Source organism: Myzus persicae, unplaced genomic scaffold, assembly GCF_001856785.1.
Source record: "Myzus persicae strain clone G006 unplaced genomic scaffold, MPER_G0061.0, whole genome shotgun sequence".
NCBI lineage: Eukaryota > Metazoa > Arthropoda > Insecta > Hemiptera > Aphididae > Myzus > Myzus persicae.
Genome location: NW_019104026.1, coordinates 107,953 through 135,437, shown reverse-complemented (window position 1 = coordinate 135,437; position 27,485 = coordinate 107,953). Strand labels below are relative to the sequence as shown.

The window sequence follows — 27,485 nt, the reverse complement described above, 5'->3', positions numbered from 1 at the left end:
ATATCACAAATGGAATTCATTTTAGTAAGTACTATTCTACATTTTCATGTATCATATTGTATAGGTATGTAATAGTTTAAACATTATAAGCTTCTGTCATCGAATTATTTTTAATTAAATGAATTAAATATTTTTTACGTTATTTTAAAGAGATAAATGGATACTTACTATACTATTTAGTGAAATTGTGTCTTCTATACGAACATACAGTATTATAGTTGTACACATTTGTATTATTTTATTCAAAATCTTAGCTAATAATACATAAGAAATGCTTACCTGAATAGGCTGCATTATTTTTTAAACAGACAATATTTAAAACTGAAAAAAAACACATCCAATGAATATGGTTATACTTACTTAATAAATAATGTTAACATTTTGTTCCAGTATAAGATCAAACAAATTTTAGAAACATTAACTTGTTTGTTATAATAAGTTATTGATTTTTACAATTCAAATAAAATAAGTATAAATTGAAATATTTTGTTTTATGTTTTTAAAATGTTGTATATTATAGTAAAATTAATGGGTTTTGATTCTTTCTCGGGGTATAAAGAAACTTATAATACGGTCCTATTTATACGCGTTTATCAATTTGTTTCATATAAGGTATATGAATGAATAATGTAATACAAAAAAAAAAATGAATTCGCATTTACATATAGTACCAACGAAACGGATTACATGTTCAATAGGAATAATGGCGCCTTAGACAGAAAATTTAGTTTTGATGAAAGTAATACCGACTGCTGCAAATATATGTTTGTGTGCACAGCAGTTAATTAAAAACGGGTTGGTTTTTTGGGGTGGGGAAAAATCTCCCCTTAAATAGAAGCTAAAGAATATATATGTTTATTCGTATACGAAATCATTGGTAGACAAAGCTGAAAGGATCTTTTGAAAAGAAAAACCTCCACCGCCTCTGGTTTTCAAAACGAAGTACAAAACTTCTCAATAGGGTAGGTCATTAGATGTTAAGGTTGCTTAACATACGAGAAATGTATATCCTGTAGTAATTCGTTCGGCATGTTTATCAATCTACATATTCTGCACTATTATAATTTATAACAGACCAACAAACAGCAAAAGCCTTTCAGAGTTCAGATAAAATTAATTAATGAACAGAAATAATTTTCGTAACTTATTTATAGGTATACGGTAAAAAAATTTTACTAAGCAGCGTGGGTAAAATATGAAAAAATATAAATATTGTGAATACTATAGGTACATGTTTAAATGAAATTGAACTTTGAAGTAGGTGTATGTTAGCTTTATAACATGTTAGATATAGGTATCTAAATGATCTAAACATTTTGTTATAATAGTAAAGTAAAAATGGTACATAGGTATTCAACTATATTTTTGCATTATATTTGACATATAATATAAAAGTGACTAAAACATGAATAAATAACAAAATACATGTTTTGTATAGAATATGTAATATTTCAAAACTAATTACGTTTTGACCGTAGACAAAAATCTATCAATAAATTAGTTCGTAAATGATAAATATTTTTTTTTTGAAAATATTATAATGAGTAACAATAAATACTTAACAAATTCATAGAATTTGAATCAAAGTGATAGTGCGTAGGTCAACCTTAATGCAAAACTTTACTACACCACTAAGATTTCTAAAGTTAACAGTAGATCATACGATTTGATGAATACAATCAAAACGCTGAGTTCATATTATTGAATGGTTAAAAATTCAAACTAGATACTAATTTATTATAAATTAAATTAAAAGCTTTTATCTAATTTATTAATATTTAATAGTATTTTAGTACTACTAACAATAAGCAGTTTTTATCAATTGATGAAAATAAATTATAACCGGCAGTAATTTAATTAAACATTTTTAATTATTATTTAAAGAAATTATTAGTGTAGCAATATTGTATACAACAATAAATTACCAAGAATTGTAAAAAATGCAACAACATAGAAAATATGTTCCATTCAAGTGTCTACACTCATTTTTTATTCTATTATACTCCTATTGACAAGATATTTTTGTGTTCTAAATAAATTGTTATAATATAAAGTTATTGCATAAATAATCCCATTGATAAATGTTCAAATATTAGGTATATTTTTGGTTTTTATTGATCTTTCACAACTTTGATGACAGAGGCCGTTAATTATATTATATTTACTGTCATTTATTTGATTATAAGGCTATGTATTAGGTAATTAATTAAACAATAATATAAGAAAAGAGACAATGGAAAATATACAACAAATCTTTATAAATATCACATTTTTAAGTGGTTGTTAAATGAATAGTTGAATTTTAAAAACGTATAAATTAAATTATTGTATTCGTGAATTTATTAATGTCCAAGGTAAGTATCGAGGTTAATAGTACCTATTTATAAATTGTAATCACAGATACACGATAGCATACCTATACAAAATAATCATGTCACAATATCAATTGTCAATTAATATTTACGGTATACTTTATAGCAATGCATATAACTATTAATTAACTTATTTATTTTAAAGCGTATTCACCATATTTTACACAAAAAACAATTTAACTTATCACAATTCGTTTATAAAAAAATAATAGTCAATATTTAATAATCCTAATCTTAATTCGATAGGTACGTATATTTCTTACTAAACGTGTTTAGACTTAACGCAGTGAAAAATAAATTTGTTTACTGTTTTATTATGTATGCATAGAGGATGACTTCACCGTTTAGTTTTCTTAATATTTCAAGTAAGAAACACGGTGGTTGAAATTTAAATTTAAAATAATAAATGAGAACGATATTTAATTAGCCTGTAAACCAGTCGAAAGATGGCGGCCAGTGTTTACGGTCCGATTGTCTTGGCTTTGTAGTCTCTCATAATAATATCATAATATGTTCCGGTATAATGCAGCAGCAGATATCTCTTTGTGGTGTGTACTTTGAATCGTTGTTCGATTACATGGAACAGCGGTCTTCTAAGGAACGCCGGGGTCTCCTTGCATCATCAATGGGTCTTTTAGTCAAGGGAAGGGATCTGCCGATTGATATGTTTTTCCTAACCCCTCCAGTCGCGATTATAGCTCCAACGGCGACTATCGATTGGTCACTGACTTATTCCCCCAGTGTTCTTCTAACGGTGGTAAAAACATGGAAGCCTACCCCCACCCCATATAGACTGGTACACCAACCCTATTAATATTTTTTCACCCTTTTATTATTTGTTCCTAAAGGGTCTGTCAATATTATTAGTGTCGCACAATTTTGTTTGAGTTGTGCAAGACCGTTAAAACACCTGGATTTACATAATATAACGGTATACTGGTAAGTTTTCTAATTTATTTTATTTCCCATTTTAATATAGCATAATTATAAGACCTATAAAATAACTAAAATCTAATAGGTGCCTACTAATAAAATCGATATAAACTGCCATTCTTAAAATAAATGATTCAATACGATAGGTATACACGTGAAGCAAGGCAATAATGTATTATCTATCTTGATCAAATTATATATTCATTTATTTCCGCTATTCACAATAATCAATTTAAAACTTTTGTGTGTAAATAAAAAAAAATAAAGAAAAGAATAAAAGTAAGTCTTTTAGTATTGTTCATAGTTAAGTAAATAAGGTACTTAGTACTTACAATGGTGGTGCAATTTAATGGAATTCACGATTCTATCCCAATTCTGCAATTATTTGACAGTGATATGTATTTAAATTTCATTAAATCCATCAATACATAATTCCAACTATCATGTGAATATTGGATAATTCATTACAACAGATTTATAGTTTTGTTATGTCTAATAGTTTTAAAATTAATTTCTTAAACGACAATACTTATAAATTTATTCTAGATAACACTTTCAATTCTTACCTACTTAAAAAAAAAATATTTTATAATATAATAAGAACATTGTTACTATTTAAGTTAATTTAATCAGTTTTTAATAAAATATAGATCATTGCTGAAAACAATTAAACGAAGGCGAGTTAAAAAAATGTATAGCATTTTTCAAATTGGAAAATAAATATAACGTGTTTTTTACTGTTTATACTACATTAAATAATTATAGCTTTCCCTAATAAATTTAAAGCATTTGAACATCATTTATTTATTATTTTTATTACTTACTTATTCATTATTTTTAATATGGTTTAAATATTTGAATAACTATCAAACGTACATAATATACGTATTATGAGGTATACTTAATCTTTGGTTTTTTTAAGCTCCCAACAACCTTTTAGGTTTATAATTTATAATATGTATATTCAAAATATAGTAATCGTCTTTTTATATCCAACTACTAAAATGTTTTGAAACTGAACGCACTGAGACTTTATGCAACGCTAATAGTATACATGTATACATATTAATATACCTTTCGTTATTTATATTGTAATACGTTGACAATATAATTACGATTATATATAAGTTAAATGTAGTTCAAACTTTAAAAGTAGAATATAAATATTAAATAATATTATACAACATAATGATATACCATATGCCATATACATTATACATATAAACATTGTATATATTATATAGGTCCTATACGAGTATATAATAATATGATAAATATGTTTTTATTTTTTATTAGCTTTCAGACTTATAACTATTATAGCTCTACAATTATAAGTATACAACCAAGAAATTATTGCAGTTTAAAAGTTAAAAGATAAAGTAGAATAATATTAGCAGAATATAAATAATGTAGAGATTAACATAATTATTTAATAATATAACTAGTATACCTAATAGTAATAATAGGCAATAAAATAGTAATGTAGTATCTGTTTGGCATTTATAACCATTACGAGATACAATACATAGATAATTAAGCATAATATAACGTAGTATTAAATATTAATCCATAAGACAATAAAAATAATAATAAAAACGAAAGAAGAAAAATATTATGATATGTATAAATATATTAAACCTAATTAGTAATTATTGTGGAAAATATATTATAGTTTATAGCACTAATAAGTGATAACCAATACCTAGACGACATCTCACATCTGACATACTATGCGGGTAATCAAGACTGCTACAAATTTGAAAATATACGCTGTGGATACTGTTTATGTAAAACAGCAGCAACAAGAGCGATTGGTGACGTACCTATAGTCAAAGAATGAAAGAATAAATAATATTATTATATAAGTTATCTAATATTCTTAAAGACCTACTTCAATTCCTAAAAATTAATAATTCCCTTTTAGATATTTTTTAAATGTTTTCTTTAAAGCAATGTCCGCTGTGTCAGAGGTCCTCATAATTTAACTTATAAATATTTAGAAAGATTATAGACTATATTTTTACATTTTTGGTTAACATTTGTTAAATTTTGTGCTCTACTCATTTACAATACATAGATATATCAGATTGTATTTTACAATTAGTCTTCCGTACTTCTTTAGGAGGTTTACTCTAAATAAGAAATTAAGAATTCATCGTACGTTGCACGAGTATGGGTGGAGAGTTTCTGAAGTATGATAAGGCACATATATTATTATAACTTATAAGTCTTAACATTTATAGTATTATGATACTGCCCAAATAAATCAGATTCGGAGAGAATGAATACATTATACCTGCATGTATATACGCTTCATTAATATAAATTCATATTATATTATTTCAAACGGTAGTATAAAATTGTATTTATCTTATTATAATTAAGTGTCACCGGGTTATTTTGTTTATATGGACGGTAGACATTTAACATAATATAACTATAGGCACCCACGTCGATATTTGATGTTATAACACTTAAGCACAGTTGAATAATTCATTTATAAATACAGAGTATGTATTATATATTGGATACAGTGGTGAGGACGACAACGAATACAAATAATTTTTCGTTCAACAAACAATTTGTGTTATAGGTACTTGAAATCCAAATAAAGTTCAGATGGGTCATGTAATCGTAAACATGAAATGATTCAATTGGGATGCGTATAATATTATTTTCTCGTATCGGTTTGAAAAAATCACGGTCGAATTGTTGGTTCTAATTATAATAATATATAGTATATTATTGCGTGGTAAACGTTTCAAAAACCGTCACTAATCCGTTTGACTATTATGCGTTTCATATGTACAATATAATCTAACCATAATAATAATTATTGATTAAATCATCGTCGTAAGCCGTAAATTAATTTTCAGTGAACCTAAATACTCATTGAACACCTAAAGATGTCAGAGTCGTTTTATCGGCGTATACAATTCGCTCGTCTATATACACACATTATATACATATAATATACACATATATATTTATATAAACGCACACAATATACATACAACAATATAAACACGGACGGCGGTATTGCTATTGAAATGGGAAAGGCTATATTTCCCGGTACACCCCTGCCGATGGCGGCGGCGGCGGCGGCGGCGGCAGCGGTGTGGCGTGCGGTCGGCGGCGGGGCGCTGCGGCGGGGGGATGTTCTTAAGTTCGGCAATGTCCAAGATTAAACTGTAGGTGACATCAGCAGAGGGGGTGAGGCGGGCGCGTGTATCACGGCGGGTTAAGGAGTTTGTTAACGTTAAAGTGAACGCGAATAATTAAAGTTGCGGCGGTGTACACGGGAATGCCGAGCAATCAACCAGACGGGACGTCGGCGCGGCGGGCGGGCAGGGGTGGCGGCGCGAGCGCGCGCCGGTCAAAAGGGCCCCGCGGCCGGTCGCCGGACAACTTCGACAATTTCATAATAGACAAGATTCCTCCAAAGTTGCCGGCGCGCCTTAAACTTTACGTAAACCCACCCGCTCCGTCGCGGCTCTCCGCCACCACCACCACCACCGGCCCCGAGACGTATACATCGCCCGCCGCGGCGTGTATACAGCCCGACGCGCGCGCGCGCGCGCACACACACACACACACGTACAAACATGCTGCTTGCAGTGCCGGCTCCGTTCGTGCATTCGGTAAATTTAAATCAGATTTAATTTATGTGGCAAATTACAAGATCCCCCCCGCCCCGAGGTTCGACGGTCTTTCCGTAGAGTTGCGACTATATATATATATATATATATACACACGTATATTATATTATATAGTGCGTATACTTCGGTGCTGTGTACAAGCGTATTGCCGGACGAAGGCGTCGTAGACGACTACGACGACGACGGTGACTTTGGAAAACTTTACGGGGTACATTCGTAAACCTAGGTTATATAAGTAAATACGTACAACGTATATATATATATATTTAGTATACCTTATATACCTGCCCGCAGTATAAACTCGACAGGCATTTTGCCACGAGCAGTCACACATCTGATACGCGTATAACCGCGAAAGCGGTATTAAACTATTTGTACCGCTTAAGCCGTATACAACTGTCACTAGGTACCTATGTACACACCACGCAACACTGCAAATATGTATGTGACCTCGGATATTTGGACGGAGACTGCGATATTACGTGATTCTCGCACATGTGACTTAAATATTCATACATGACTCTATTATAATATCATGATCATTAATATTTTTAGAAATAATAATTAAGAAGAACTTTGAGTAATTATTTTAACGCATAAGTAACATGTATACTTTGAAGTAGGTAATGTAATTCTGTCATCCATGGTTACAAAATATTGTACTTGCACAAAATATCAGAGAATGAAAGAATATAAGACAAAAAGACCGTTTTTTAATACATTAAATTTAATATGCATGTTATTACATACAGTCTGTGTAGTTTGAAAACAAAAATCCATTACCTTCCAATAAGGATAAGTACCTGCTACTAATAAACACTTATGTTTCGGTTAAAGCAGCCAACTACAAAGGTGCTACCAATAATTTCGATATTTATATTATTAGAATCAGAATTGGAATTCTCATATTAAAAACAAACGTGGCAAAAAATAACTTTTCTTTCCTAGCGTTACGATTATTTTTTTCAAAATTCCGATGTTAATTTACACACTTATGAAATTTAAATTAGACCATTGGGCATCGATATTAAAAACATTTTTTTATTTCCTTTATTTATTTTTGCTTATTGATTGACTAAAACAATATTTTATTACCTATACCTACCATTATATTTTAATATTATTAAGTAAATTATTGTGTCTTCTTATTGCGTCACTCATTTTTGAAAAATGTTATTAAATTTAAAATCAAATACATCATTAAAATTGTGTTTAATTATACATTGCTATATGCTGGTCGTTGGTGTACTTGATATCTATCTATCATAAATAAAATAATATTGTTTTATACTTTTATTCGTTAATCATTTGGTACAATATGCATTGTAGTAGTAATTTGTATACGACTAATATCTTATATATTGAGTAAAACATAAAATTACTTCAGTAAATTTAATTAAATCGATATTATACATATAAACCACGCTATATGTACTATAGGTACTAATTAATATTTTGTAGTTTTGTTATTTAATATTTACATAAAATGTACAAAATCCTAAACAATTATTAGTATAATATAAAAGCTTCGATAAAAGTGAAGATTTGTTAGAATTATGACTTACATATTGAGTAGACAAATGTATTATTATTAATTTTAATAACTAATCGGTCGAATATAATATCTTATAATATATTCTTATTATAGTGTTCATCCTCTAAACATCCCTAACTTTAATAGCAATATATCATACATTAATATATTATAATACTATACCTTCTTGGAACTCATTTTTAATGAATTGTTTAGTTTAGACTAATGTTTTTATACAATTTATATCACTAAAAAATATTTTTAGTCTCATATGTTAAGTAGGTACACGTTCGTGTTGCTATTAGGGTTGAATTTCATAAGTACTCTGCAGAGGACCGGGGAAAATTTAATCTACCTTAATATAGCGATACTAAAACAATAATACAACTAATAACTAAAAACACCCTTTAATATCCAGCGCATCAGGTTTCAAAAAAAGGTTTTACTCATCTGCATTTTAAAATATTCATTTTCAAAACAAACCACTCGACAGGCGTTTATTTAGTACACATATTTAGGCTATTAAAATAAACGATTTAGTAATCAAACTGTAATTTTAAATATTAATAATTATTTAAAGTGTTTCTATTCTCCCAATCACTATGGCGTTGTGGGGCGAGGACAAATTATTATTTATAAACTACTGTATTCTAAGTATATTTAAAATAATTATCTTAACTTTATTTATGTTACAATTACATATCGATATCTTTGTTAAATTTAAAAATTATAATTACATATTTATGCATCACAGATGATACTGTATAGAACAACAATTAATACACCATCTAATAGATCATAGGTAGACATCATTCATAGAATACTTTGTACTATCGAATAAAAATGAGTTTGAATAAGAATTCAAAATTTTAGGTTTCGTTGAATAATGATTTATTTTTTTAGTAAGAATAATTTTCAAAAAATTACATTAATTCATCTCTGACTAACATAGGTATTTAGTTGTTTTCATTACTTAAATATTAATATTATTTATCGACTGCATATATAATAAATTATACAAATTTACTTATTTACCCATAGATTCTGAGACTCTATATTTTTATAATGTGCATTTAAACTGGTAATTAAAAAAACACTTTTTGATGCAATAAAAAGTGAATAGTAATATCATTTAATACTTTGTTTGAAAATTTAAATTTAAAATTCAAGGTACCATATAGTTTTAATTTCTGGTCATTTTTGACACATATAAAAAGCATAAACTTATTACCAAAAAATATGTCTGCAATATAAAAATTCAACACCTAATATTTTAAGACATATTATGTCTACCGGCTAGTATATTAAATTGTCTTTTACTATATTACACTAAGTGTGCAGCGTACTACAATATTTTACTCAAATAATTTCTAGGACTTATTTGAATTTAATTTTTTTAAATCACAAATAAAAAAATGTATGAAATTGATTTTTAAATGTATTTTATAATGACGTATTCATATTAAACATAAAATGAAAATACTTGGAACTTGGTAAAATACTGGGCCTCATAAGTCCTGAACTCTATTCGAACTCCTGTCAAAGTTTACAAAAGCCGCAACCTTAAGCGACCATTTTACTAGGTAGGTAGATGAAAATTAATTTTCTAACCACACTCCAACATTTAGAAAACTTAACTTTATTATACTTTAGTAATCTGTGACTGTCTACATTTATGTTAACATTGTAATTTTTAGAACCGTATAATTCGAAAGGGTTTCCTTTTTAAAGAAAAATATACAGTTTCTTATAAGCGTATTAAAATGTAGAAAATCAATTTAAATGTATTAATTTCTATCCATAAACAGGCAACATATTGCACTTTTAAACTTGAATTATTAAATGTTATAAATGTTGTTTGAGAAAATAGTAGCGTACAAATATTGAAATATTTCTTTCATTTTATTTATAGGTAGATAATAATTATTAGTGTTTATAAGAATATGTATCGATTAATTTGGTATAAATAAGTTAATACATTTATGATTATCCAACATAATATTTATTGAATAAAAAACCATAATATATGACAAAATAAACTTATAATTTATATAGTGGGTAGATACTAGGTATAAAATATAAATACCTACTCTGCTAACCACCATAGCTTACGCTTCTAATCTTAAATCTCATTATTTCTTTAAAAAAGATCTTGATTCAGTTATAAATATAACTTAAAATGCACAATAATACCTAATCTAATTGGTATTAGCTTAAAATAAAATAGTAATAATATTGTCATTCTCATAGATCATTAAATCAAAAAATTGTCACTCTAACCTAATATTATTTTAAAACGTTATGTATAATTTTTTACAATTTAAAATAGTTTAACAAGCTTGGTAGCACTTTAAATTTTATTAAAAATGTACTTTTGAAATTTTTAAAGTATAAAACCAAAACATACAAAGATATTAAAGCAAAGATCAAAATTCAAATAATTACATTGTTTTAAACGAAAAATAGACCAACAAATATTTTAAAAATGTTTACGATTTCAATTAAACCCAGTGATTTTAAAAATGTATTGTTATAATGCATTAAAATCAAAATTATTTGTAAAATAACTAATGAATTCACGTATATCTAAGTTGATAAAATTAAGATATTTATTTTCATTCGTTACATTGATATCTTTGCATAAACAAATAATTAAATTTACAGATTAATGGAAACATGAATTTATTTCTATGTTTGTTATGGTAAATATCATACTTTACTTTTATAAAAATATATTTCCAGTTAAATTTATTTTTCAAGTCATATTAAGAATTAAAAATATGTATTTTATCAAAATATTTTAATGTTTCTATTATATAACTATATAAGTATTAAATTGTATTAATATTAAGTAATTTTATTGTCTTATTGCTTTTTTTTTGCTTTTTGCTAGTAGAATTATATATTATTATTCACAAAACTGTTTAAAAAAAAAAAATTATGGTCATTAGTATTATTCTTACCAGAGACTCATACTGAGTACTGACTCGATTAATAATATCATAGGAAATAATTCTTGTATCTGAAAGTAACGTTCTGAAGATATTAATAGGATTTATAGGATTTTTTATATGATTTTGAGGCCAACTAATTATATTATTTTATTTATGTGGATGCCTATTGAACTATAAGACCAAACCGAGATAGTTTTTACATTAAAAAAACATTTTCTTCGCGATATTTGCTTTCAGTACTTATGTACCCTTATTCCCGGCCAAGAGTCAGCATTTTATTGCGTCTGAAAAGGGGGCCGGTTTTTAATAAAATAAAAAAAATGATTACGACCCCGCGACGAACGCAAGCGGAAAGAGGTTTTTATGGCATTAAACCCCTCGTGTGGTATAAAGAGAGTAAAAATAAAATAAAATCAGTAGACGTTCTCGAGTGGCAGAGGTTCGAAATATGGAAGCCTGTTGTACGGGCAGCAGTGAAGCGGAAAGGGGGAGGGTGGTTGAGTAGCGCATAATAGGAAGGGGACGGGACGCTCAGAAGGCATTCAGACCTAGCACAGAGAAAAAGGATACTGGGTGTCTAAGATGTTTCGGCTTTCCCTTACTGCCGCCAGTTTCCGTATAAATTTCAATTTACGATCCAACTTGTACTATACGGGTATACACACTTGTGTTCATCGTGGGTTTCCTTGGTGTCCCGCCCCCCGGCCCCGTCATTTGCTTCCTCCGCCTCCTACGCACCCCGTTGCCGCCGTGCCGTGCTCCGACCCTTAATTAATTGGCAAACTTTAATGTACTCTTCCCGTCTTGTATATATACGTACGCGTTCTTACTGTATGTACTACCGTATAACTGCATCCATCACCCCACCGCCCCACCATTTCTAGCTTTGAGTATAATGCAAACAGAAGTTGGTTTTATTTTTATGTTAAATTCCAGGATTTTTTTCTACAAAGGAGTTATATATTATATTATATACTTCCAGAAATCCTGAATATTTTACAGAACTACTCAGAAACTCAAGTAATAATTATTGTTCATAAATAAATAATTATGACGGTTGAAAATATGTATATATGTACTACATAGATATATGCATGCATACAGTTCCGGAAATTATTTCTATACAGAACATAGGTAGCCACTTGCATTCTATTTCACAAATAAAATAGAGGTTGGAGGTTAAATAATGCTATGTATAATTATTATTTAATAATGAATATTATAATATAATATTACATCTCATTTTTCTAATTAATTGTAAAACAAATTAAAGTTATACCTTAAAGTATACCTACTACCTACATAGCTTTGTTTAATAATAGTTTCAGGACATNATATAAGTATGCAGAGTTCCTTGCTGATACAGATGTAGAAAAAAAAACGAATTGTTTACAAAATGATGAGGATACAGTTACAAAAAATCTACTGATAAATGATAAATCGAGCAATCTCATACAGACTACATTAAACAGAATAGGTACTGGAAATGAAATAATTACACAAAAACAACTGGACTCAGCAATAATTAAATTTGTTGTTCAAGATACACAGCCAATTAATATTGTTGACAAGCCAGTATTTTTGAATTTAATTAGATTGGGACTTCCAAAAACATTAACTGTTATGTGTTCAAAAACATTAAAAACTCGATTAAACTCTGCAGCTAATGCAATGGTAGATAATATTTCTAAAACACTGTCAAATATTGAATATATATCAGAAACTGCAGATTGTTGGACCCAAGGTAAAAAATCTTACCTTGGCATAACAGCCCATTGGATTAATATAACAACGTTAGTTAGAGAAGGAGCATCATTAGCTTGCACAGTGATAAAAGGTCGACATACTTTTGATGTAATAGCACAAGAAATATATAATATAAACAAAAAGTACAAAATTCAAAATAAAGTAACCAGTACTACAACTGATAATGGTAGCAATTTTGTAAAAGCATTTAGGGTTTTTGGAATTGATAAAAATTATGAGGAAAACTTATTCGATGAAGATGAAGAATTAGAGCTAATTGATTTAAATGGTATATTTGAAAATGCTGAAATTGATACAGAAATTGACTATGTAAATGAAGTTAGTTTGTCCGCTCACAGACGATGTGTGAGTCATACTTTGAACTTGGTCGCAACTAATGATGTTGAAAAATGGTTTAATGAAAATGAAAGAAAGGCTGATGTTCTTCAACTCAAAAAGCTCTACAGAAAACTCTTTGCAAAGCTAACAAAACTTTGGTCAAAACAAAATCAGTCGACGATTGTGGCAGAAAACATTCATGAAGTACTTAATGTGTATTTGAGAGTACCTAATAAAACAAGATGGAATTCTACATATGATGCATTAATTCAATTAAAAGGAATTATAAATGGACCTGGTGGCTTAGAAAAATTGAACCAAGTCATGGATTTTAATACATTACCAAGAATATTAAACGAAGAAGCTGTATTCATAAATGAATTTTGTGATATATTTGGACCAATCGCAGAGTCCTTAGATTTCTTACAAGGTGAAAAAGCCATGTATATGGGATATCTGCTACCGACTTTACATGCTTTGGAGAAAAAGATTAAAAATAGACAATGTAAACCTATGACACATTGTACACTTCTATTAGAAGCTGTTTTAAGATCATTAAAAAAAAGGTTTGTAAGATTAAATTAGAAAATTAAATAAATTATTATTTAATATATTAATCTTAATTAATATTACTTTTTAATAATTACTATGTTACTGGTGTTATAGATTTGCTCACATATGGATGGAAAAAGAATTAGTAATTGCTGCATGTCTTATTCCAAGATTTAAACTAAATTGGCTAGAAGGTGACGAAAAATTGAATGCTGAATTATTTTTAAAAACTGAGTTTTTATGTTCTGAAAATGAAGTATCTGATGGTAATTCAGTTAGTGATTCTGATTCTGATTCAAATAAAGATTTTTTTTGTTTACCAACAAAAAGCTATTCCAATAAAAATAATACAATAACCTCAGATCAAGAACTTTTAAATTTCTTAAATAACAAAAATATTGATTTAAAAAGTTTATTTGCATTTCCTAAAGTACTATTAAAATTTGTTCAGTTTAATACAGGTTTACCCTCTAGTGCACCAGTAGAAAGGTTATTTAGTACTGGAGGGAATGTAATGACATCAAAACGTCATAGACTGGGTGATGATATGTTTGAAAACTTAATTTTATTAAAACAAAATAAGATGTTTTGAAGTTCAATAAAATTTACAAATAGTTTTCTTTTTTATTTAGATAAATAGATATTTACCTACAGTTTTTTAAAAATTTTATTTGATGTTATAATACCTAACAAGGATACAAGTTGTTTTTTTTTTATTCAATAAAGTTTTAAAAATGTATCGAATTAAAATATGAATTATTTATTTATCATGTACCTATTGTACCTATTTACTGTTTTTGTTTCAATATTTGAATTGTCTGAGTTGAATATATTTAATAATTACAATTATAATTTTCAATTCGACCTAAATTTAAGTCTTCAATCGAAAAGATTTTTTCAACTCTTAAAAAAACTATGGAGGTAGCTGATTTTTCTAAGGCGACCTTGTCCAATCTCTTGGTTGTGTGTATAGTGCCCTAGTATTTGCTTAATTTTATCACTATGAAATTCTTATTAAAATGTAACTCAAATAACGTGTCAAACTTTATGAATTGTTGGGGAAGGTGGGGCAGAACGGGGGTCCTAAGGTATCAGAAGCAATAATTCACTCAAAAATTGTGTTTTTGATTTGAAACTTGAACTATGTAATCTTTAGGAAATGGTTATTAATATGTTAGCATGTTTTAAACATTCATTTAAGTCTCATAGTGTTAAAGGTAAAAATAGGTTTAAGTATAATTTTTTCCGTTTTGCCCCATACCTGGGGACGTCCCTCAAATATTATTTATTTCACATAAATATTATTTCATTTTACATAAATACAATTACATTAATCAACTTAAACTTTTTGTCATTTAAACAACTTGTATAACTTGCATATACATAATGTAATATATTATATTATATTTATGGGAATATATTTTAGTATACTAATTGTACAATAACAAAAAATAATAATTGCTTGTAAATTTTAACTTTTACATTTATTAAATAGGTACATTTTAATTAAATACTCATTATAGATATAGTGCCTACCCTAGTAGGTAAACTTAAAAATTAAAAAAAAAAGTAATGTTGTAAGGTACCCCATTATGCCCCAATGATTACACTTAACTTCAGCCGTTGTTAGTAAACACAACAATTATTTTTTTTTAATAATTAATATTATTAAAATAATCTTAAGAACATTTGCTATAGAAACAGCAAAAACAAATTTAAGATAGGTACAATAAGTGAACCATAAAAATATTTTGAAATAAAATAACAGTTTATTATATCAATCTATTGATAAGAGGCATGTGTAATGATTTAAATTTATTACTGATAAGATAATTGATATGTGAACATGAAATTTTTATTATATGATATTGTTGGCCCCAGAAATCTATATATTAAGTTTTTAAATCAGTATGATCATTATAACTATAACTATAAGACATAAATATTGAAATGTCCCCGTTTTGCCACATGGCCCCCCGTTCTGCCCCACTTTCCCCCATATGCTCTAAATTGTATTTTTATTTTTTGTTTGAGTCGTATGTGTTTATGGGATTTTAATTTTTATATTCATGGCAGGCTAACGATTCATAAAAAAAAAATTAAATGAACGCGACCCAACGAACGCGTTCGTTTTTTAAAAGAACGTGAACGTGAACGCGTTCGTTTGAAAAAAACACGAACGTGAACGTGAACGAGTTCCTTTTTGAAGGACTGAACGTGAACGTGAACGAGTTCATTTTTTTCGTGAACGTTCCGAACACTGCTCGTATCATATAAAATGTTCGCCAATTGGATCATTCAATTTTATATTTTATAAATGTTCTAAATGCGGCGTTATAACGATTTTGAAACGTTGAACAACTACAGTTATAGGTACTGTAGTAGGTATAGGTACCCCAACAAGTTTTTTTGGAAGGCCAGGTGGTCCTGGTCAGTCGACACGCAGCATCCTTTTAGAACTGGCTGTTATGAATAATAAAAAAACATACAACTGAATAAAATAACCGGACTATAATAAATCACAATCCATTTTATATTCCAAAACACGTTTTTTGACACAACAAAAAAGGACAATAGATGAAGAGTAAAGCATGAGATAATCAGGTTTGGCCACTTGTAGGTATTTCAAAGAGGGAATGCGTAAGCAAAATTGACTGGTTAAACCAAATGCTGCAAAAACTCTATTGTTAGTAAGACGTAATCCCTTTTTATACAATTAAAAATATTATTTTGATGGTTTTTATCAGGTTAATACTATATTATTGTTGAAAATAATTTTAATTTGATTTTATTCACATGATCTAACCATTTGACAATTTAAAATGGTTAGTTCAATTATGCTAACTTATGTACCTAATTGCGATCAATGATAATTATTAGAGTTCGAATGTTATACAGATATTTTAATTTTTTTTTTTTTGGACTAATAAGTGAAGTTGAATCAACAACCATATAATTTATATACTTTGTATAGCCATATATTTTGATTTTATTAAATTTTTAAACATTGTTTTGGATTGTTTGTCATATTTATTTTCGTATTATAATCTGTGTGAATTTGTATTATCATTTATCACATACATACTACATACATAGATTTGTACTCAGTAATATGTATTTTAATGGTGCGTATTCTTATAAATCTTATCTACATGATCGACACAAGACATTTCAAATATTTTTTAACTTATAAGTGTACAACACACGTACATTTTTCTTGGTTAATATTTGTTATTGTGATTATTCTGTATGAACTATTTATAATCGTTAATTAAATACACATTTAAGAAAGTATACAATTGATTATATTACATATCTATATTCTATATAATATAGGTATATATAGAAGTATTCTTATAATAAATAGCAAATAGCGAACCAGGTTTTAATGTACTAAGGTTGCTAAAAATGATTATGACCTAAAAATTCTACCTACATATTTTAATCTCAAATCAAGGATCCTTCTCAATGTTAAAATTCATATTATATAAAAATTATCAAACATTTAGTAAGCATTGAGCATTTGGTGCATCCAAATTTCATGCCGCCTCCTTCAAGGGGTATGTGTTCGAATAAAATACCTGAATAACTTACTTTTCCACTGAAGGAACAGGCTTTTGTTACACTACCATAAAATACAAAAATACTGTAGAAGACGACACTGTGCATAATAAATATTAAATAACACTGTTATAGTTTAGGGTAATCCAGTGATGTGAATGTATTTAACATTTTTACATGGTATTTGAAATAAATAATAATATTTTAAATAAATGGCAAAACGAACGGCTAAGATGAACACTAAATTAAACGAAATAAAAATAAACACAGAAAAATGGAACAACAAATGTCTCTCAAAATACAAAATTGTATTAAATCGCCTCAGAATAGGTCATACACACCACACACAATGTGGCCATCTAATGAAAAAAAGCCACCAAAAACTTGTCTAACATGCGGAAATCCAACTTCATGATTCAAACATATCATTACCGAATAATACAGAGACACGGGAGAGGCCCGACAAAAATACAATATACCTGAGCACCTTCACGACGCACTGGGCCCCGACGATGAATCCATCGAAAAATATAATTTTTCTTATGAAAGATATTGGAACGTACAGTTCAATTTAAATTATTTAAGACCATATTTTGTAAAACAAGCCAGTGACCACGTCATCGAGGCTTTTTCTTTAATAAAAAAAAAAATAATGATAATATTCTAAAATTTGGTGGGATTGGTTTGACATTTTGGGTGTAGAATATTACAATAATAATCACAAATATTGTATAATACAATATTAATAAAAAATAATAAATAATAAATACGATAGTTCATAATAATAAAATATGTCAATATGACAAATATAAAATAATAATATTAATATCGGAAATATCGTTTTTGAATAATAATACATATTTATACCATTTTGTAAAACAGTTAATATTAAAGAGGGAATAAGGAGTTTAAGGTCTATAAATCAAGTCTTGCTCTCATCTTATCAGCTATCGCAAAACTAGTTGTTTATTTCACCTAACTCAAATAAAATTCAATTTTTAAATAATTTAAAAAAAATATTTTTAATTCAACTAAACTTACGAAAACCGCTGACCACAAGGTTCTTTAAGGAATTTTAAGATAGGTATTCAGATATTCTAGTAACCTCGATATTAATTATTAATAGGCAAATAAGTCTACTAAACTCTGAAGTACCTATTTTTTTTTTTTCTTATAATGCTTTACCAGCTGCGAGGCCTTCCACCGAACTTATACGTCCAATCCGGTCCATTGTGTCATCCAACCTTTTTGAACTGTCGGTATCTGAAATTTCCTTTTTCACCCTATTTAACCATCGCTGGCGAAATCTTCCCCTTGATCGCCTTTTTGTGAAGTTTCTTATCAAGACATTACGTATAAGATTTTCGACAGCCCGTCAAATATGGCTGCCCCCTCCAAACGTTTCATCATTAGGAAAACCTAATATTTGGCTTGTTATAATTATAACCCTTCCACTTTCCAGATCGTCGTTTTTCGCCCCTTCTCTAGTATTCTTAAGTACTTGGTACAATCAGATACTATAAAATATAAAGGTAAACATTAATCATTATTCATTATTATATGTCTATATTTTAAATTATAAGTTATTATAATTTGTAACAAAAATAACAAAAATGTTTTATCATTTTTAAATTATTTGATAAGGAATAAAGTTGTGATAAGATTCAATAAAATGCATTTAATAGATAAGAAAGTGAGAAAAGGAACAGAAGGAACACCGCAAGTTAACAATTTTAAACTGGACGTATCATTACATGTTAATATTTTTTTTATAGTTCCTTGCTAAGTATATTTTAAGTTACTTTAAATATTAAGTTTATTTTTAATAACTTTCACTTAAAACCAGTAGGTAGGTAACAGTTTTTAAAGAAACCTCATAATTTAATACAAAATATAAGCAAGTATCATAATTATAATGCTCACATTAAATACCTACCTAATCTTTATAAATACCTACACTAAATTAATTTAGGTATATAATATAACTATGCACATTATTAATTTATTTTACATTTTAGAATGTTATTCCTTCATCGACGAATACATCGTAATATATACATCAAACATATTATGAGACGTTATTGTTGTCAGAATATCGATAACATGTCAAAAATAAGAAACATTGGTATTTTAGCACATATAGACGCTGGTAAAATTACAAACTATTTTTTAATTAGTCCTCAAAATATTGATTTATCAAATAATTTACTTTCTACTTTACTATTATAATTCAACTCCTAATTTTAAACAATATGGCTGACTATTTTAAAAATTAATATTTTTTCAAATTATTTGTATTTTTGTTTTAGGTAAAACTACCACTACTGAAAGAATGTTGTTTTACTCTGGTTTAATACATAGCATGGGAGAAGTACATGATGGCAATACAGTTACTGATTATATGGATCAAGAAAGAAACCGAGGTATTACTAATTGATTTCAATTTTATCAACTATGGTTTAAAATAATTTGTATTTACTTAACAAATATTTTCACAGGGATCACCATTACTTCAGCTGCTGTAACCTTACCGTGGAAAAAACACAGTATTAATCTAGTGGACACTCCTGGGCACATTGATTTTACAATGCAAGTGGAACAGACATTAAATATTCTAGATGGAGCAGTTATTGTATTAGATTCATCTGCTGGTTGGTTAGAAAAAAATATTGTTAAAATATATTTAAATGTCTAATGTACTTTTATAATAGGAGTTGAAGCTCAGACATTAACTGTATGGCGTCAAACGGATAGGTACATGATACCTCGTATTGTTTATGCTAATAAAATGGATCGATCTGATGCTTCATTGCCATTGTGTATTAATTTACTCAAATCAAAATTTAATGTCACTCCATTGCAATTACAAATACCAGTCAGAGGTGAGACTTCTTTGGTTTTAAAATTAAAGTAAAATTCTGAAATTATTTAAACGCATTTAAGAAATTTAAAATGGCATTGTTTATTGTGGGCCCTCTATATACATATACAGTAGAAGCCGCTTATTAGAAACACTTTGGGACCAAAGTGAAATGTGTCAATTAACCAATTGTTTCTAATAAGCGATTGGTTTGATTTGTACTATGAAAAAAAATGAAAAATACTCTAAAAATGTATGTATAATTTAAAAATAAGTATATATTATGTTTAGGGAAGCACGTCGTATGATTTTAATAACTCGTACTTCTGTTTAGAACCTTGGCGTTTAGACATTTTTAGATTTTTATTTTTAGAATAACGAAACACTTTTAAATCACCTTTACGTACGCACACCGAAGCTGAACTAACGATACGTATAGGAAAGAGCATTCTTATACATCGTATAGAACGTACTGCACTTAAGATAAAGTATAATCCAAATATAAACGTAACGACAGCAAAAATAAGATTAAATTACATTGGTTATTGCACAGAAAAATGGTGAATATGTTAACAGCCCTCCCAATTGTTTCAAATAACCGATGTGATGTTTCAATAATCCGATTTATTTTCAGTGTTCTAATATATGGCCGGTCCGTCCTGTACATTTTGTTTCAATAACGCGATTGTATCAATTATCCGTGTTTCTAATAAGCGGCTTCTATTGTATTTATTTATATATTTTTATTGACACTCAATATAATATGAAAAGTACTTCCAGTAGAGCGTTGTCAAACAACTTTAGATGCCTTGAGCATAAAACTGCTTTTTCTTTCTTGTTAACTGTTGAAATATCATATCACAATATTCATAATTATCTATTTTATTTTAATTAAAATCAATTTATGTTTTACTTATGATACCTATTATTTTTATTTTTTAGAAAATAATGGACGACTTATAGGTTTAATTGATGTAATAAAAAAAGATATATTAACTTGGCATGGTGATAACGGTCAAAAAGTAATTTGTACTCCTATAGAAGAGAATACTAAGCAATGGGAGGCTCTATGTAAAGTAAGAGAGGCACTTATTGGTGATTTAGCTGATATGGATGAAACAATTGCCAATATTGTTTTAAATTCTGATGATATTATTCATATAGACTATAGTATATTATTAGCAGCTATTAGACGAGTGTGTATAGCACAAGTATGTCTTTAAAATAATTTAATTTTTAACCAAGAAATATTTTGATTTGTTTAAACTTTTTTTTAGAAAGGTGTCCCATTATTGTGCGGTAGTTCCTACAAGAATATTGGCGTGCAAACACTTATGGATGGAATTATAGATTATCTTCCATCACCAAATGACTGTATTACCTTAGATCCATTTAAATATTTTGGTACATCTATGTCAGCTAGAGCTTTTAAAATTGTTCATGAAAAACAAAAAGGGCCTGTTACATTTTTAAGGATTTATACAGGTACCTTGGAAAAGGTAAAACTTGTTAATTTAATAGTGAAGATCTATATAGAGTTTATTATTAATTCTTATACAATAATTATATCAACAATAGTGTTTCCTCTACTTGAATAGATTATGTTACTTTAACCAAATTACAAATTTGTTTTTCCTTTTTATCATATAAAGTAATATTTATGTACTTATTTTTTGCAAAAGGTAAACACCAAATTCAGTATTGTTTTTTAATTAAGCTTTTGTCCTTCATGTTAAATGAAATAATAAAAAGATCATAATAGAAATCAAATTTTTTTTCTTTCAATATCTATGTTCGATTGGAATAATTTCCTTTTGTTTAAAACTGAAATATATTGTCATTTATTTAAATCCCATCAATTCAGGTATATTTGCATTTAAGTTGCATAATAATTTGGGGATTTATAAATATATGTGTATAAAATTAGAAGTTTATATTTTTTAAGTTGTTATGGTTACATATTTAATTTTAAATATATTTTTTACTATCTTTGATAACCATTAATGTATTTCAATATATATTTTCAGGGTCAAAAATTATATAATGCTTCTCAATCCAAGTCTGAAAATATTAATCGTGTTATGATAGCATATGCTGATGACTATAAAGAGGTGAATAATGTACAATCTGGAAACATTGTTGCTGTTACAGGACTAAAAGTATGTTTGATATAATATATATTTTAGGAACTTATTTTTACTAATTTAAGTTACATATTTTATAATACTGTATTTACGTTTTAAGAATACTGTTTGTGGAGATTTACTTTCTAGCAGTAACAATGCTGTAAAGAATGCTTTAACAAAGTTGTCAAAATCAAAAAAAATGACTCAAGATGAATCAATTGAAATGCTTGGAGTTGAAATGAATATACCAGATCCAGTGTTTTTTTGTTCTATTGAACCACCATCTCAAGTAAACTAATTAATTTATATTTTTAGCTAACATTTATTCATTTAAATAATTAGATGTACTAAAATGAAAAATATGTATATCTTAATAATATTATTAAAGGTTTTATACTGATAAATATGTATCAATTTTAAATTAATATATTTATCATAAAATATTCTAAAATTGTATTTAAAAACCCAAATAAAAATCATTAAGAAGGCACTTACATGTGTTGTCTTTGTCTTACAAGCGCATAATGCATAATTGCAAATTTACGCTCAGCGAAAGCTTTAATTCAGTTAGTTTAAACATTAGAGTGAATTGTCTTATTATGAAACTTAATGATAAGAACATTATCTGTGTTCCTAGTTTGGGTTTTTACAATAATTCGAGTTTTTAGCAAATTTTGGGTATATAATGTACCATAAATTAATAATACTTATAAATTGCTTAAATGAACTATCATAAAAAGCCAACATAGAAATACAGATTATGTTCCTACCACCAAGTTTCATAATAGGTCGATTCTCTAATTTTTGAACTAATGGCATTAAACATGATCTGTTGAGCGTTCATTTGTTATGTTACATGTTTGTAAGACGGAGAAAATACTTGCAGGTATGGCGTTCTCTTAATAATATTTTTAAACATTTCAGTTTTGACATTGCTATTATCATTACTTATTTCATTTTAAAATTGATTTTAAGTTTTCCGTTCAACATTTTGTGTTTAGACATGTTTTAATCATGAAATAACTTATATCAGGCCATCAAGGGCCACCAATCTTTTCCAACAGTGTGAGCCACACAAACAATTTTAAGTATCTGATGACCAATTATTATTTATGTATATTATTAATATTATTACTTGGAGCATTAATAAATTGTGTATTAAATATTAATATTCTTCTTTTATTATTTCTCCATTGGAATATTGTATTTTTTCTTTTCTAGATGCTAATAAATATTTAACTTTATATATAAAGCGTAAAAGTTTGTTCAAGAGTATGCACATGATCAACACTGACATTGTTATAATTAATTTTTACTATGATTTACTAAAAAACCTTTAATGATTGTTTAGACCCCTGCCTTATATACTATATTTAACAGTTCTAATATTATTATAATGTAGTGTTATAGATTAAATAAACTTATTTATCTTATTTATTAATCGTGATTGTATTCACATTTAAACCATTATAAGATTGTAATAGACATTTATTGATTTTCTATTAGGCCTATCAATTAGCTTTGGATAATGCATTAAGTCAGTTACATAGAGAAGATCCTAGCTTGAGAATTCAATATGACGAGGAGACCGGTCAAACAATTTTAGCGGGTAAATTTTATTAATAGTTATTTCATTTAAATACCTTAGAATAAATTTAATTCATTTTTAGATTAGGCATGGGCGAATTACATCTAGAAGTAATTGGTGAACGAATAAAAAGTGAATTTAAAATTGATATTGATCTTAGTCGACCACAAATTTCTTACAAAGAAGGATTAATGTCTGAAGCAAAAGAAAGTCATAGACTTGATTTGAAAATTGGTACTTAACTATTAATTTATAATATTTTTATCAACAAAATACTATTTCTCATATAGTCATATGTTATATTATCTTGTAATTAGAAAATATTAACATGTTAATTTCTTTCATTCTCAATGCTGTTGTTGTAGTTTTATTTTAAAAATATAATAAATATAAATTTATTTTTAGGTTCAACTATGCATAGTGTTTATATAGTGATGTCAATATTACGACAAGAATCTAATAAAAAACTTTTATCATTGGATCAAAGTCAGGATAATGCATCCAATACTGCAGCAATATACTTAAACCGATTAAATATTATAACATCAAGTGCAAAAGCCTCTTTAGCACACGGTCCCAAACTTGGATGTCCTGTTAGTAATTAAACAATATGATATATTTTTTTACTAATACCTGTATTTTTATTTTTTAAAATAATATTTTTCTAAACCTACAATAAAGTTATTTAAATAACACATAATAAATTACAACTATTCTACAACTTATATATTTTAATATAAACTTGTATTAAAGTAATCTATTCGAAACTATCAAAAATATAGTTAAAATTTTATTATTAAGTTCAGGTTAGAAATTAAAATTGAAAGATAATTGGGTACTTATTATTCAATTTAAAACTTTAACTATATCAGTAATTTCTTACTGTTATTTAAAGCACTGAAATTAAATTAAAAAATATATTATTATTACAAATTGAGTATGCAGTAAAATGTAGAATTAGATGTAATAACTTTTAAAATATTTTATTTTGATATTAAATTTATCATTTCAAATAATATTCTCTATTTTAAATTTTTTAAGAGATGTCCTTACTTGTTTTTAAACTTTAAAGTCTCATTCTAAAAAATATTAGTATGAGTTTTTGAGTTCTTTTATTGGATAGACACTTAAATACTAATCTTGTGTAATATTTACTAATATTATGTATTTCACAAGTAGGAACCAATAATTGTTTTAAACTTGTATATGCTAAAATAGTTTGTTTATTTTTTGATTTAAGGTAATCAATGTCCGGTTTATACTTCATTGGTTAGAAATTGGTAAAGGAACATCAGATACTGTTATAAGTTCGGCTGTAAATCAATGTGTTCAAAAAGTATGTATTCCGCTGTTGACTTTAACTTATTTTTTTCAATATTTTTTATTAATTCCTATTATTCAAAATAGCTACTGAAGTCTGCTAATACAATTTTACTCGAACCTATTATGAATGTTGAAGTTGTGACGGATGATGATCATTCTTCTTCTGTACTTTCTGATTTTGGAAGAAGAAGAGGATCAATTCAAGATATTTCAACTAGATCAAATTATAGGGTAATAAATTATTTATAATCTCCTCAATTTGTTATTTACTTGTTTTGTCTAAATTGTATTTTAGGTAATAAATGCATTAGTTCCTCTAGCAGATTTATTAGGCTATTCAAAGGATCTTAGAACATTCACATCAGGTACAGCATCATTTTCTATGGAATTTCATTCTTATCAAGAAGTGTCCGCCAAAGATGAAGGAGAAGCAGTTAAAAATATTACTGGTTTTTATCCATTCTAACTGTGTATAGTGTTAAATAAAATAAAAATTGTTTTGTATTGGTAAAAATGTATTTCATATTAAAATCAGTCATCTAACACATCATAAGATATAAAGGTACCTCAATTTATTTATTATTGATTGAGACGCAATTCATGCAAACAATTTTATAGTTTTTAGAAAAATAAATGGTACTTAGATTTTACTTAATAAACCTTTTACACTAAAAATAATGATCCAAATTTGAGTTTTGGCATGCTGATGCAGCCAAATTCAATTGTAAATATAAATCATACCCTAAAAATAACAAATCCTTAGTGGCTATATTATGATTAATTCTGAGTAATTCAAGTTTTTCAAAAAAATGTTCAAACAAATATTTCTGATTTAATCATCAAACTTAACTTTACTAATTCATGGGCTACTAAATCATTAAATAAAATGAGAAAAATAAAAAATGCTTTGTACACCAACAATATGATAACGTCACACTAGTATAATAAATGATATAGTACTTAGGTATATCTAATACATAAGTTTATAAAATGTCTAAATAAACATATTTTTTTTAATGTACCCATGCATAATGGCATATTGAGCTATTCTTTTTTTAAGGATACTTATTTTTTACTCAAATTATGTGCCTCTTTATGGTATGTATTGTGTAAACTAAATAATTAATTATTTAGCATTATGTATGGTGAAAATAAATATTACAAGCAGTTTAAAACTATCATTAATACACTTACCTTGATGTATAATATGAGTCCATAATCATAATACAATAGCGCAACATTGGAATAATATATGATTATCCATCATATTAGTAGGTACCTATTTTAATTTATTTTACCAGCTACTATATGTACAATATAGTTACTTACTACTAATTGTTATGTTTTGTACTGAACATAGTTTAACAGCATAACTTTGTCGTTTGTGGTTCAACAGTTATATATCTACCATATTTATTGTAAATTTATTATTTACACACAATTTAGATAATTTGGTATAGTACTATAGTGTATAATATTATAACCTATAATTGAACACTTTCTTTAATAATACCTCAATGTGGAACAATAGAATAATTTATAATAAATTCAAATATGACATACATAGGTAGATAGAACTGAATTCCAAAACCTAACTATTACAAAATACTAATTTATAATTGAAATAAATTATCCATGTACTAACTAATGGCTATTCAAATTAATTAATTATTGTTTTCATTTATTGGTAACAGGTATCTAGATATTCAATATTTCATTCTAATATAATATAGCTATTATAGTAAATTGGAAAATTTTATTTTTTCATAAATTTACGTTGATTAATAAATTATAAAATATATAGTAGATATGACAAATATCATAAATTTATAATGCATTATACATTAATATAATTTATCAAAATTTTCAGTACGATTATTAAATAATGATATCCGTTTTAAGTTCATCACATAAAAATATAAAATGATAATCGATAAA

The 27,485-nt window shown here is 27.2% G+C and overlaps 2 protein-coding genes across 6 annotated transcripts; both read left to right on the top strand.

Moving 5' to 3' along the window:
- Positions 1–26,195, top strand: LOC111037752 (ribosome-releasing factor 2, mitochondrial). 5 transcript variants are annotated; one of them, XM_022320497.1, is made up of 15 exons: positions 1–24; positions 19,669–19,799; positions 19,960–20,073; positions 20,149–20,301; positions 20,362–20,532; positions 21,453–21,721; positions 21,788–22,009; positions 22,538–22,669; positions 22,755–22,925; positions 24,143–24,245; positions 24,312–24,458; positions 24,630–24,817; positions 25,465–25,560; positions 25,632–25,778; positions 25,843–26,013. In XM_022320497.1, the coding sequence occupies exons 2-15, from the start codon at positions 19,670–19,672 to the stop codon at positions 26,011–26,013; spliced, it is 2,214 nt and encodes a 737-aa protein (XP_022176189.1). In that variant the 5' UTR covers positions 1–24; position 19,669. The 5 variants fall into 5 exon arrangements, with proteins under 5 accessions (XP_022176189.1, XP_022176190.1, XP_022176187.1 ...); XM_022320498.1 differs by lacking the exon at positions 1–24 and adding an exon at positions 19,302–19,406; XM_022320495.1 differs by lacking the exon at positions 1–24 and adding an exon at positions 19,414–19,547.
- Positions 2,896–14,734, top strand: LOC111037749. Its single transcript, XM_022320490.1, has 3 exons — positions 2,896–3,129; positions 12,794–14,103; positions 14,204–14,734. Exons 1-3 carry the CDS (start codon positions 2,896–2,898, stop codon positions 14,679–14,681), a joined length of 2,022 nt encoding a protein of 673 aa, XP_022176182.1. The 3' UTR covers positions 14,682–14,734.
- Positions 26,196–27,485: the final 1,290 nt, after the last annotated feature.